This window comes from Pezoporus occidentalis, unplaced genomic scaffold, assembly GCF_034315485.1.
Source record: "Pezoporus occidentalis ecotype Australia unplaced genomic scaffold, CSIRO_AGI_Poc_V1 ctg10, whole genome shotgun sequence".
Taxonomy (NCBI): Eukaryota; Metazoa; Chordata; class Aves; order Psittaciformes; family Psittacidae; genus Pezoporus; species Pezoporus occidentalis.
In genome coordinates this window covers 2,138,970-2,153,679 of record NW_026912779.1, presented here as the reverse complement: position 1 = coordinate 2,153,679, position 14,710 = coordinate 2,138,970, and the positions used below count along the sequence as shown (strand labels likewise).

Here is a 14,710-nt window from a genome sequence, read left to right as displayed (position 1 = left end):
TTTTGGGGAAAGAACAGAACATCTGCCAACGTGTACCAGTTATAAATGCTATTTTAATAAAAAGTTACATGAAATATGAAGTGTTTCGGTTTGTTCTTTTAATGCGTGTTAAGTGTTGCAGCCAACTATGCAATGATGCGGTTGGACGTGGCCTTGAGCAGCCTGGTCTAGTGGAGGGTGTCCCTGCTCGTGACAGAGAGTTGGAACTGGATGATCTCAAGGTCCTTTCCAACCCAAACCAGTCTGTGATTCTGTGCCATTGTGCAAAGGGTATTGTCCCAAGTCTGTCAATGCCAAACCACTATAAAGAGTTAACTTTAAAGGATTTCCACTTTGAAACCTTCCTGAGCCGTGCAACTAAAGCAATTAGTTGCATTTATAGCAAAATTAGAACTAAAGACTGGTAAACTGCCCCCAAAATACATAAGCCAATGGAATCCTGAGTTACTATGTAAATGCCTGGACTCCAAGTGTTACCTTCATTAAGAATAAGATGGTTGTAGTTGCATTTCCTTGTTAAATGGGACTTTATTACATCGTGCAGATGAAAAACAGTTTTGGACAGAGCCTTGGGTGATTTGGTCTAGTGTGAGGTGTTCCTGCCCAGGGCAGGGGAAGAACTGGATGATCTTTAAGGTCCTTTCCAAGGCAAACCATTCTATGATTCTAGATGCGAATAAAAGGAACCAAATTCTATCATTTTAGAATTGAAACGTTCCTAACTCAGAGCTGTTCCTGTAGGAATTACTTGAACAGATCTCAGGATCCGCTTTTGCTCTATGGAATACCGAAGTCTGAGGCCAGTAGTTTAGAAACTGATCTGTGTGTTGCAGTGATACTGAACGGCTGAACATGTTCCAGTGAAAGTGAGTTTCCAGCATTCTGGAAAAGAAGTGGTTTTAGTGTATTTCGGTGTAATTTTAAATACATACAAAGTACTGAGTTGCCCGTCTGCAAGTTCTAGAAAACTAAGTGTAATGCTGAAAAGCAACTCCATTCAGTTGCTGGGTCTGTAACTTACTCTAAAAACATACTCATGTTCTTGGGGTCTGCCACGAGCTGCTTAAAATTACCGCTTATTGATAACTTCTTCCTTTAGCTTTTCTGCCAGCATCTTCCTCTTCTGGAGCAACTTCTGTTTCTCTTCTGACATCTCCTAAAAAGCAAAGTGAACAAACACTGCAGTGAACCACAGGGCAAGTGCTGTCGGTGGCAAAGCTGAGGCTGCCTCACGGGCTCTCCAGAGTGATGTTAAACCGTGTTATATCCCGTGTTTTGTGAAGTGGATCCCAGGATGTGGGGAACTGGCTCTGTGCATCCCTCTGCCTCTTTTCCACTGCACTGCACTGTACCACTCTTCTTGAAAGGACTAACCTCAGCTTGAACTGGTGCTGCTTACTTGTGAGGGGAGTTCCCCACCAACTTTGGCGTGTTCTGAGAGTGATAAAATGCTCAGCAACTCTGAGAAACACCTGAGGCAACACGAGGTTTTAAGTACATGCTCTGCAGAGAGGAGTAATGACACAACAGGTATCGCATTGATTTGTGTAAGGTTTAAGGTCTACTAGTTTCCTCATTTGTGTGGAGAGTTTTCAGGCGTTTCTTTTCATACAGATGTACATCAGGCCTGATGCGGTAAATGCATTAAGTTGTACTGACCGCAACATTGGGGAACAAAAACCAGTTTTGTTATTGTTTTTCCTCTGAAGACGACCTCTCTACTGGTAGGGGTTTATCCTGTCACAGGATTCTGTTTTCACCCTGTCCTATGCCTCCAACTCTCATACAGACTTGGGTTTATTTCTATTGGAGGCAAATGGGTAGGTGACAGCCAGCAGTATCCATCTTTCAGAGTGCTTTGTCTTTCTAAATGGTATGGGGCTTCTATTGCAGTGGTTGATGGGTAGAAAAGAAGGATTTCTTCATTTGGAACTGGCACAAAACTCTCAAATGAACAAACAAGGAGAAAACCAGCATTTAAGCTGTCCATAAATACAATTACCCCTGAGGATTTGATGATACTGAAGCAGGGTAATGCTGACTTAATCACTGAAACGTCTAGCCTGTAAGCTGCTTCAAAGGTAGTAACTTGAAAATGCTGCCAGGTACAATACACATGTTTGAATGTTCACCTCTTTAGGAGGTGATTCCTCTTCTTTCTGTGCAGTGTCTGTTGGTAACAGTACGTTGTTTCTTGACTCTTTCTTTGTAGCCATCAGCATGTCTCGTTTTTTCTTCAGGTAGTCCTCGCGTTGCTTCAACTCCTGCTTTTCAACCTCTGAGGAACCCTGGAATTGGTTTTTAAATAGGGTTTGAAATCACTTTTTGGAGTGCATGTTCTGTCAGATAAAAGCATTTACATCCTATTTGCCTCCAAAATCACTAGGTGAAAGACAAAAATCCAAGTTGAGGTTTGAAGCCAGAGCTGTCTACTAAGAAATGATCACAGGACAAATGCTGAGTACTGGGTTCTATTCTAAAACTAGAATGATGATCCGAATGTCATGCAAATTAAACCAGAAAATAGTGTTTGCACTCTGTGTTAAAAACAAACCAACCCAAACTAAAACCACCTGATTAAAAGAACAGAAAATATATAATTAAATGCAATACTGTCTTCAATATATATTCGAAATGTCATCCTGTCTTTTTGTGTTCTAGTTCTGAGTTTGGGGTTTTTCCTTCTTTGTTTTGAACTTACAGGTCCTTTCATCCCAGCTTTTTGTGCTGCATTTTCGGGACACTTTCCAGCTGACCTTTTCTTACTGTCGCCTTTCCCTTTGGTGCCACATGGCTGAGGTGAGCTTTCTGCTCCTTTGGGTGATGGGCGGACGGGTTTTAAGTCTTCCTTCACGGGTTTCTGAGATTCCTCTAAGTAGCAATGGGAAAGAATAGGAATAGATAAAGAAATTGTGTTTCTTCCACCAGGGAGATGCCTCTTCAAAACCCAAAGACTTCAAAAAATGAAAATCACATTTATAGAATCATGGAATGGTTTGGGTTGGAAGGGACCTTAAAGCTCATCCAGCTCCAACCCCTGCCACTGGCAGGGACACCTTCCACTAGAGCCCCTGGGTCTCAACCTGGCCTTGAACACTGCCAGGGATGGAGCAGCTGCAGCTTCTCTGGGCACCCTGTGCCAGTGCCTATTGGAACACTGAATATGAAATTACGTTCCAGGCATTTGACAATTTATAATTCATTGCAGTAGAGGTACTTACGGTATAAAGCATTATTTAATCTTTCTCAGAGTGCAAATACAGTATCTGATTTTTGAAAGCTAGTAATAAAAAGGGGAGAAATTGTAGGCCCCTAAAAAGAGAGACTTTGGACAAGGGCCTGTAGGGACAGGCCAAGGGCAATGGCTTTAACCTGCCCGAGGGGAGACTGAGCTGAGCTCTTAGGCAGAAGCTCTTCCCTGTGAGGGTGCTGAGGCGCTGGCACAGGGTGCCCAGAGAAGCTTCCTCCAGTTGGAGGTGACTTAGAACATCACTGAGTAATAAACCGACTCTGGTTGGAGGCATTTCTGCAGGTCTCCCACTGCAAATATCCTGCTCAAAGCAGGGTGGACTTCAAAGCTAGGATGCTTTCCTCACAGCCTATCCAGCCAGGTTCTTCAAACCTTTATATCCGTGGAGTCTTCCACAACTCAAAAGCAGTATCACATTGCACACTCAGCATTGCACCTTGCCAGCAGATTACCTAATCGAGGTCTTGGGATTTCTTCAGGATTGGGAGCTCCCTCGCTGGCTTCCTTGGATTTAACAGCTTCCCTCGAATCTCCTGGAACACTGCAGGTAACAGCTGGTGACTTCGTTCTATCACGTGCCTTAAATTAAAGGAGAAACAGACAAAACCAAGCATTCCATTTCCTGGCACTACAGTCCAGCTGTCAACACAAAGAAAGCTCCCAAGAGAACTCTGAGATAGAATGGAATGGAATAGAATAAGATAGGATAGTTAGGGTTGGAAAGGACCTTGAGGTCATCCAGTTCCAACCCCCCTGCCACGGGCAGGGACACCTCACACTAAACCCAAGGCTTTGTCCAACCTGGCCTTGAACACTGCCAGGGATGGAGCATTCACAACTTCCCTGGGCAACCCATTCCAGTGCCTCACCACCCTCACAGGAAAGAATTTCCTCCTTATATCCAATCTAAACTTCCCCTGTTTAAGTTTGACCCCGTTACCCCTTGTCCTGTCACTACAGTCCCTAATGAAGAATCCCTCCCCAGCATCCCTATAGCCCCCCTTCAGATACTGGAAGCTGCTCTGAGGTCTCCACGCAGCTTCTCTTCTCCAGGCTGAACAGCCCCAACTTTCTCAGCCTGTCTTCATACAGGAGGTGCTCCAGCCCCTGATCATCCTCGTGGCCTCCTCTGGACTTGTTCCAACAGTTCCATGTCCTTTTTATGTTGAGGACACCAGAACTGCACACAATGCTCCAGGTGAGGTCTCACGAGAGCAGAGCAGAGGGGCAGGATCACCTCCTTCGCCCTGCTGGTCACGCTCCTTTGGATGCAGCCCAGGATACGGTTGCTTTCTGGGCTGTGAGCGCACACTGAAGCCGGCTCATGTTCATTTTCTCATCAACCAACACCCCCAAGTCCTTCTCCGCAGGGCTGCTCTGAATCTCTTCTCTGCCCAACCTGTAGCTGTGCCTGGGATTGCTCCGACCCAGGTGTAGATAAACCAGTGCTGTTTACATACATGCTGCATTGTCAAAGTGAACAAAAGCAAACTGCCTATTTTGGTTTACTAACAGGATGGTTCTTACTGGCTTACAGTCATTATTCTGTGGTTTAGTTCAAAACCTGTTCCCTAAACAACAATGGGAGTTTGGGATATTGGGTAGACTGTTGTTTCCCAAAGAGATAATTTGGAGTTGGGCTTTTTTTGCCAACTTAGCAAACCTCTGTTGTCCACCAGAAAAATACAGTGCGATAGGAGAAGCAGGACCACACAGCGAAGTTTCCACAGAAACAGAGAGATCCTCGGCTGAATGGGAACAACAGGTCTGGGTAATCTCTGACTCCATTGAGTAACACCTGGACAACACAACCCACGTCTCAAAATAAAGACAACTGGGATTTGCCCTGGAAATGTCTACACTGTTCCTCAACCATCTAATTCACGTCAAAACCCTCCAGCATCCATCCAAGATTGAATTATGTTGTATTAAGACGTTCTCTAACAAAACCATATTATTGAACAGTAACTATCAAGGTAAACTTGAGTGGGCCTTTTTATCAAGAACATTGATATTCTTGGCTGGTCTATGCAGATTTGGGTAAGCCTGCATTTTAATACAACTTCAGTTCCTAAAGTTTGACTTTCCCAGTAGTTTTGTAAGAAATCCAGTCGAAGAGGTGACTCGTTTCCTGGACTGTCATTGCAATATGGGAGGGAAGAGTTTTCTCACCACTCTTCTACAGTGACAGACACTGGGGCAGGGATTTAATTTGGTAGAATATCACAAGTGTTCAGGACTTGCTTTCAATAGCATCGCTACCACGGGTTTGAACCGGGGAGTAGGATTAGCAGCACGATGTCAACCACAAAGTAGCTGCATTTGGTCTGCAGGTGCTTTCCTTTGTCAGTTTAGGTTTAAGGAAGTGTTTTCTCTTTCAAAATGTATTATGCTCCATTTCCTAATGGCAGAAAAGACTAGCAGGGTGATTCTGCTCTCTTCTGAAACAGCCCACAGTTCCAGCTATGTGTCTATGTCCTCCCAGGGAAAGGGACGTTTATTGCCACTATTCCACTGCAGTTGATTTCATAGAATCCCATCCTGGTTTTGTGTTGGAAGGGACCTTAAAGCTCCTCCAGCTCCAGCCCCTGCCACGGGCAGGGACCCCTTCCACTAGAGCAGCTTGCTCCAAGCCCCTGTGTCCAACCTGCCCTTGAACACTGCCAGGGATGGGGCAGCCACAGCTTCTCTGGGCAACCTGTGCCAGCGCCTCAGCACCCTCACAGGGAAGAGCTTCTGCCTAAGAGCTCAGCTCAGTCTCCCCTCGGGCAGGTTCAAGCCATTCCCCTTGGCCTGTCCCTACAGGCCCTTGTAAAAACCAATTTCAGTTTCAGTTTGTTGCTGAGCAATTGCCAATTGAGCCCATCCCTGTTTACATTCAGTTTTCTGAATTCACCTTTCTATAGAGTTTACTCTGACTGAGACCAAGTGAGGGTCTCATTTGGAGAGGATTTCTGGCTCCTGGTGATTAGGTTCTGGCAGTATTGTGCAGACTTAATGAATAACTTCACTGTCTATGAAGTGATCCTTAAAATTCCTGAAGGATTATGAATGCTGTAATCTCTAAGAAGCTTATACTTTGAAGCCTCTTTGATCTTGACAATATTAGTAATTCAGATGTTCTCTGGATCTGAAAGGTTTACATCCGTTAGCAGGATTTTGGAATTCCGATACTGGAGTGGGAGTGTGCTTTCACATGAACTGCACCAAATGGCTGATGGTGTCAATGCTACCATCAAGAAAAACATACATAACAGACCTTTCCAAGAGCAGTATCAGGCAGACCCTCCTGACAGCCCCTTTGTTTGCTTAGGATGGTACACACGGCCTGAAAGTGATGCAGCTGACAGCCAGGACAGAAGATCAGAGTATTCCTTAATCATCAACGTAACTCATCTGGAAAGGTAAGATACTCACTTCTTCAGTCCTCTTTCTTTCTTGCTCTAGTTCATATTCTTCCTTAGATTTTCTGTAGCACAAAATAGAAGTAAATGCTCAAAACTTCTTCATTGTTACTGACTTTTAGGTAAATTTAGCACTGCTTAAATATTTGAGGACTATCAGAACCATTATAGAATAATTGTTCGTATACAAAATACTTCCATGACTTAAATTCAAATGCACTCTTAATAGAAATACTTATGATAACCGTACAGAACCCACCATCCTCAGTCTGTCATTGGCTGTGCAAAAACAATTGTGCAAGAATTTCCAGGGCTTGTTTCATTTGCTCCGTTAAAGTCAAGAAGGGAAGTATTTTCTGAATACAGAGGGAAAACAGCATGATTTAATATGTGAATGTATTAATCTGCTATTATTTGTCTATGTTTATATATATGTGAACTGGGAGTGGAGGAGTGTCTGTAGAAGTGTATCAGTCCTCACACATCTTCTTGGATCACAGCAACAGTCATTGAACACAGCTAAGAAGGAAAGGAAAAAAGCCTACTGAAAAAGCACACTTTGTCTTCCCAAGGCTTTGATGTGTAGTGTGTTCCCTGAATGGGTTACAGCCAGTGTGCTCCTCTGGTCCACAGACATCTAACCCACGTCTAAGTCTACTTGTAGATTCAGGGAGAATGGAAATGATGGGGCTCTTCAAGCTGCACATCATTCCATGCATCCACCATCACGGTGGAGCAGTTATCTCTCAGTCTTTAAATACTCCTGATCACACCCACCATCTAGCACCATTCATGTTCTCTTAGGCAGGGCTTTGCCAAGAACATTCATGTCATCTATAAGCTGAAGGCAGTTTCCTAGGAGAGGCTGGAGCAGTTATGCCCTACGTACCTTTATTTTATTGTAGAACAATGGACAAAGTAGAACTGATTCATTTTTTACCTTAGAACCTCCCTCAGTATTTTCATTTCTTCTTGCTCAATTTCACTGAATACATCAGAACCCTCCGTCAAGCAGTCAGGCAAGACACCTACAAAAATCATGGCAAAATTTATGCATTTCTCTAAAGAAAGTTATTTTGTAGTCCATTTGGCATCATCTTCAGGTAGCGAACAGAAAGAAAACAAACTCAAACCCATTCAATTCTTCCTCTATGTAACTGCCTCCAAAAAGACTCTATATCCTGGGCATCACTGCTAGCAGCAAAAAGGCAAAGGTTTCTGACCCATAAGGTTCAGACATGTAAGGGTAAAGCATAAGCCATACCCTGCATTGACCATGACATGGCATTCCCCACAGACTCAATTGGGCCGTGGCCAACTGAACCATTTTCACATTTAGCTGTTACATGAAAGTTGACATTCAGAAATGATTCTCAAAAATCATCACGCAGGAAGGAGACAAAACAAAAAGGTAAAACTGAAGACATGAAATAAAGGAGCAGGTAGATGAAAATCCTTTCAGAAACATCAGCAGAGCAGCAAAGCTCTGTGTAAATTAATTCCTCTTCTTTAGAAGCATGTATTAGCATGCTGGAGCCATAACTTCTGCTTTCTGGGTTATTCATATGCAACTGTACAGCCTGAACTGCAAAGCAGGCACAGCAGATAGTACAGCATCATTGAGAATTCAAATTATCGATACTGCCACTGTTGATGAACTGATGTAATTGCTTTAACACCCAAAATTATCACCAAAATTATGTACCAACAAACTAAGTCAAGTTTCACAGCGAGATTCAGACAAACAGAGCTGAAAAACCTGTTAATTTAAAAAGGACTACAGACAGCTCTCACTGAGAATACAGGCCAGGGGCTGAGTATTGGAATCCCAGCCCCAGTACCATCAGCTGCATGTTTTCCATTAACTTGAACTGGAGCTGAACCAGTGTTCCATCCCCGGTTGCAAAAGGATTACGGAGTCATCAACAGAACACTGAAAAGGTGGAAGTGAAACCCCACGCTCACCACTTCTTACCATTCCTTTCTTTAATGATTCGAAGAGCTTGCAATTGCATTTCAATATTTTTCTGCACCATCATTTTTTTAAACAGTCTAAAATCTTCTGCTGCCAACACTGTTTGCAGGATGGCCTGCGGGGAGAAAGCATGCCCAGGGTTAAAAATCATAGAGGAACCATAACCAACACAGGCTGCTTGGAATGACGCGAAGGTTTAAATTCTGTGCAGCATGTTTTTAATAGTTAGATTTAATTCTCCTAGGTATTTTTCCAGCCATACAGGTTGAGCTGATGGTCAAGAAAATAACTTGATGGTTTATGTCTTGAGATCAATATGTCTACAGTAACATTAGCACAAAACCTGGAGCTTTCCAGTGTAAGTTGCCAACTGCAACGTGACTTCCTGCGTAAATGCAAAAGCTGGAGTGAGGAATGTGTGCTCTGAAGAAGCTGGTTACACATCGAGGAGGAGGTGTGTCAACAGAGCCCAGCTTCAACTGGCAGCAGAAGCTCCCACTGCTCTGCCCAAAATACCTGAAAGGTCTCTTTGAGCAGGGGAAGAGCTGCCCACCCAAGTCTTCTCTTCTCAAGGCCAATGCTTCTCTGACAGATTTTACTGTTTTATGATAAAATCAGAGGAAAACGTCTTTTATTTCATGGAATAGATCTATTTTTTAAGTGTGTTGCTGTGAATGACTGAAGACTAACATAATGCTGACAAATATGCAAACAAAAGTGGCAGAAACACCCTAAGCTTAAGAGGTTTGCTTTAGAAAACATAAAGCATAGAAGATGAATCTCAGAAGGGGTCCACCACACAAATAGCTGTCATTATTTTCAAAGTTCAACTAAAAACATTATCTTTTATACAGTTACACTCTTAAAAAGAAAACTTTGCAAAGTTTCACCTCCACCCTGCTACGTTAGTGAAAATACAAAGCTAAGAAGTCAATCTCCACATTCCTTAACAAAGGGAAATACCTGGGAAGTATGTGTCTTTGCAAGAGGAGATGAAAAAGCTGCTTGAAATTTCTCTTCATTAATTCCCACTTCTTTAAGATAGTCTTCTAATAATTTTTCAACCTGAAAGAAAATACAAGCCTTACTAATTCAGTTCGTCTCCCATTATTGCAAGTTAATTCAAAAGATTTATGAGACTCATTAGCGAACAAAACACAAGTTACACGTGTCAGACATCGTGTTGTTGGGCATTTTAACTTGACAGAAAAGATCACAGAACCATAGAATAGTTTGGGTTGGAAAGGACCTTAAGATCATCTAGGTCCAAGCCCCCTGCCATGGGGGGGACACCTCACACTAAACCCAGGCCTCGTCCACCCTGGCCTTGAACACTGGCAGGGATGGAGCATTCCCAACCTCCCTGGGCAACCCATTCCACCACCCTAAGATGGACATTATCAAGCTTTAAGTACAGGATTTTAGCTAGTGGATATGTTAATTTTAATGAAAAATACGTTACACAGCATAACAGATATGACTGTGCATTGGTTTCTTTTCTATTTATCTTGTGTTTAAGCATGACTCCTGTGACTCAAAGGATTTCTGAGTGACACCCATAACAGGCAATACTACAAAATTCTGAGTAACAAAGATAGCCCCATCAGGAGTTCATCTAAATCCTACTTTTAACGTTTTAAATTAGATTTCTTAGAAACCCACCCCACACAGTGAATAACACTCACCAGAGCTTGGTACTCCTGATAGATTTCTGTGTAAGACAACTTGCTTTCTTCTTCATCATCAAAAACTGGGGGGCAAAACACACACACACATTTTAGAGTTAGTGATGCACCACAGACTAACTTACGCCTTAAAGGATTAACCTTTACAAGGTTATATATTGGATCATATTAAAACACAGGCCATGACTGATAATAATAATAATAGTTTCCACACATTCAGGTTAAGCATATACTCCTGGTAATTTAATGTCACTAAATTTCAGCCCAGGAAAACGTATCTTCAGAGTAGAAGCAGATTTTTAAGCAAGTTGAGGATTCAGCAGATATGGACGCTAAAAAGTGAGGTTTAATATGTTTTTAATATCAGGTTTAATATAACTACCGTGCGAACTTGCATAAGGTTGTTCTAAGGTGGTAGATGACAGACATAAAGCAGGAAATTTCTCCCTCTCTCCATGTATTTACATGGAGGATTTATTAATGACTTAAACCAAGTTTCTTTTAAATGCTATTCATTTAGCAAGAGCGAAAGTGATGCAGGAAATCAGACCCTGTCTGCAGAAAAGAGATAACCCCAAAGAGAAAACCTGATGCGGGTAGGTTATTTTCTAATGATCTCTATCCTGATTCAGACAAAATGGCCATCTGTATAGTACAGCCCATATTAATCATATTCATATAAGTTCGTATTAAAAACTCTTGACTGGAAGTATCAAGCTAATGGTCTCTACACTGCAGAATAGATGGAAGAAGCAGAAAAGAAGGGAAACTGAAAACTAGGGTTTGGGAGGGTTTAATTCATGGGGTTTTCATGTCAACAGGAACAGAGGTAATGTCAAACCCAGCAATTAAAGCAGAGGCTTAGCAATAAGACTTCCTCAATCCCCTTCAAGATTAGCCACTATATGTTGGACAAGTCACTTCCCACGTCCTGGCTTTGAAGTCGTTTTAAGGATGGGAATTCTGCTTAAATATGTGAATGAGTGTGATTTATTCTTCACCTATACCCGCCATCTCTGATGGAAGATCGTGCTGATGCACAGAGGATTAGTCTAACTTTCACACCCATTTAGAGTGACTTTTTAAATGGCATAATCTGGAAAAGCAACATTTGCTTTGGTTTCAGTTTTGCCCAAAGGAATTTTTTTTTTTTTTAGAACAGGATTAAAACAAAAGCTTTAAAAATCTCTAGGAATAAATTCAAACGGTAGAAAAGCACTATAAATCTCAGCTGTATGACCAAACAAGAGGGTGAAGACACTTAACTGCCTCTATTGTCTTCTGCATCTCTTCCTGGCCCCTGGGGGATCTCCCTGACAGCTCTTCCAGTCCCCAACCTTTGTCTTAGTTTCTCTGTTCCCTTTTACCTCCTGCTGTTCCTCCCCACCCTGGGCACCTAAAGAAGGGGTGACACAGGGATGTTACTCCACAGCCAGCGTCCACACCAACAGCTAACCTCACACTGCCAAAGGGATGCTTCCGAGTCCTCCTCCTCCTTCCACAGCTACAGGACAACGTGGAAAGCAGGCTGGAAAGCCTGCACAAACTGCTCTCTGTTCTCAGGCTCTGAACTAAAAGGGGATGAAGTTAAGTTCCAAGTAGAGCAAGCTGCAGTCAGCATCTCCTCTGAGTTAAGTGGCATTAAGGAGTACTTTGACTGGAGACCTTGGATTGTCTTGAGCCATAGCTCCTAAACCAAGTAATCATCATTTCCTTTAAGGTTCTGGAACAGTCTTCGATCACCTGAGGGGAACAAATGCCTGAAGCAGCACTGGATTGAGGTCAGCCAGGGGACCTGGATATCCTGGGAGACAAGCTCCTCATTTTCCGGCTGAAGCTGGAAATCTTTGCCAGGACCCCTCAAACAGGATGAGTGTTAAGTCTCATTCTCCTTGTTGCAGACAAGGTAAGCAAACCTGAGGGAACTCTCATCTTTCTCCCCCAGTCCCCAGCAATATTTGCTTATTCCTTTGTCTTTATCTTCTGGTGCTCAGAGCTATTCTCAAGTGTACCTATGTCCAAATGATGTTTCATTTAACACCTTGGAACACGTGAATAAAACTGAAAAGCCCTCTTGCCTTAAGTACGTTACCCACGGATTTCACTTCAATTTTACAGCCACATAAAAGGAGATTAATCAAGCCAGGGAGAAAAAGCAAGCTGTCAGCAGATACAAATCCATTGCACTCATTTACGAGTCGTAGCAAAGCCCTGGCCTAAGTAACTGTAGTGCCAAGGTAAATGCCTTACACACCAACTGCCAACACTTGCATGGTATTTTTGAGGAATCACAAATTACTGCCATCTTATAAAATGTTGCTCATTTGCTTGCTCAGCCCAAAGACTAAATGCTTGGAGAACGAAAGGAATTCTTTCCTGACAAAATACAGCAATGGGCTCAGCACCGTACATTTATAGAAAGGAAAAGCAAACAGCACAGGTATCTGCAACTGAAATCTCAAATGTCTTTAGCTGTGCCTCTTATCAACCCTAGCATTGCAGTTAACACTTCTTTAGCTTTTTTTGCTAAAAAAGTTGCCTAATGCCCATCTGTAGCACAAGTGATCATTTATTCAAGGGATTTCTCTCCTTTGTTCCTCCAGGTAGAAAGCAACATGGGGCATTGGCCACTGCACAAGCCTGACCCACACTAAGTGAAAATTCACAGAGGTTCCCCAAATCTTCCTGCCAGTAAATGCCCCTCAGCCTTCTAAAGAGAGATCATTGCTCCAGAGAGGGACAATCGATTCCCTCGGTCCCTAAACTAGAACTTCTGCATGATAACCAAAGTGCGTCACAGTGCTGAAGCACTTCTCAAGAGAAACTTCTAGTCTAGATTTCACTCTGTCTTCTTCACTGTAAAGAGTCCAGCAGCTTCACCCTTCTCTTTTCCCAGTATACAAGGGAGAGGCCCTGGGTGACAGGGTTTAGTGGTGGTCTCGGCAGTCCTCAGGTAACAGTCGGACTTGATGATCCAAGGGTCTTTTCCACCCTGGTTGATTCTATGATGTGATGATGATCTTGCTTGGAAAGGGTAGAACTGGTTCAGGGTAACTGAGAAGCTACTTGTTTAGAGGCTGGTCTGAATCAGAGGTGTGTCTATTTCACTGACTATGAAATAAAACCTCTTAATGGGCCCTAACAAGAACAACTGTACAACAGAAGACAGTGGCCCCCCTGAACAACCATTACAGAAGCTGTTCCAGAGCCCACAGCAGGACGAAGGGGAGGAAGGAGTATGCCCAAGCAGGTACAATATGTTAATAGTAAGAACCATTGGTAAGTCCCTAGCAATAATGAAATGAAATAAACGAAAGCCTTCATTTCATGACATCTGTATTTTAAAGTTAAAATTGCTAGGAGTCCTACGTCCTGTCGGGTGATACTGAAGGGACAGGTTTACTCATAGTAGCCATAGAAAATGATCCTAAATTAGTCTATGGCAACATGCTTTAATACTTCTCATGTGTGGGCAAGATCACGGGCTACTGTACCGTGTTCTCAAACATGTGTTTGAGACCTATACCCGTCTCCTCAGGCACCCTTTCATGGAGCAACAGGTCTGCTCCAGTCCCCCTCTCGCTGTCTGTACTACCCAGCTTATCCCGTGATTCCCTCAGGTTCTTCTTGAGGAAGAAAAGCAAGTTCAACTGGAGTTGCTTCTGAGCTAAGCTGATGCCTAGGATGACCTACAAAACACAACCGGTAGCCACTGGCTTTTCAGTGCTGTCATTTTTTGAGAGGTATTAACTTACGGTTTCTCATCTCTTAACTGCCAGTTGCAGGAATTTAACTGCCTCCTACCTTCTGTCCCACTGACCAGTGATTTTAATTGTGCTGTCCAGCTTCCTGGGGAAAACATTCAGCTATGGGAAAGCATTAAAGGCCTCTACCCCCTTTCTAGCACACCAGGGTATTACACAGCAGAGCGCAGGACCCGCTCGGGTGCCACACTATAAGCTCATGCCATAATCCCCTGTACGAGCTAATGAGCGCAAATTGCCATAGCCCGACTAAAGGCTTGCGGGGGGTCACCGACCTTCCCGGATCACACCCCCATTCCCCCCCCCAAAACCGGTCCCAAAGCGCAGGCTGTGGCTAAGCAAACCCCGACGAGCCCGCAGCGGGGATGCTCCCGAGGGGCGCCACGGCCACGGCCCGGCCGTGCCAACCGCCCGGTGCCCGCACAAACCCGCGGGCAGAGTCACCCCCGGTGTGCCCGCACCGAGGCCGCTCCCCGCTGCTCACCGTCGCACTTCTGCTCCATGAACTCCAGGATGGGGATGGACCAGGCGGGCCCCCGCAGGAACCCGGCGATGGTGTCCACCACCCACTCCAAGTCGCCCTCCTCTTCCTCGGCCGCCATAGCCGGGCCGGGTCCGCCGCGGTTGGAGCG

General features: G+C 43.8%; 1 protein-coding gene across 1 annotated transcript; it reads right to left on the bottom strand.

Annotated features, from left to right (window-relative positions):
* Positions 1 to 33: 33 nt before the first annotated feature.
* Positions 34 to 14,710, bottom strand: CFAP36 (cilia and flagella associated protein 36). Its single transcript, XM_062609382.1, has 10 exons — positions 14,563 to 14,710; positions 10,315 to 10,379; positions 9,593 to 9,694; positions 8,630 to 8,744; positions 7,595 to 7,682; positions 6,668 to 6,719; positions 3,703 to 3,829; positions 2,702 to 2,871; positions 2,133 to 2,288; positions 34 to 1,156 (listed from the first exon to the last, which is right to left on the bottom strand). The coding sequence occupies exons 1-10, from the start codon at positions 14,678 to 14,680 to the stop codon at positions 1,070 to 1,072; spliced, it is 1,080 nt and encodes a 359-aa protein (XP_062465366.1). The 5' UTR covers positions 14,681 to 14,710; the 3' UTR covers positions 34 to 1,069.

Bases quoted from the DNA above. Each gene is read 5' to 3' on its own strand.
- CFAP36 (XM_062609382.1), bottom strand. From the start codon at position 14,680: ATGGCGGCCGAGGAAGAGGAGGGCGACTTGGAGTGGGTGGTGGACACC. The intron at 7,683-8,629 runs GTAAGAAGTGGT...TGATTTTTGTAG, and splicing joins AATCATTAAAGAAAGGAATG to GTGTCTTGCCTGACTGCTTG. The intron at 1,157-2,132 runs GTGAACATTCAA...TTTGCTTTTTAG, and splicing joins AGGAATCACCTCCTAAAGAG to GAGATGTCAGAAGAGAAACA.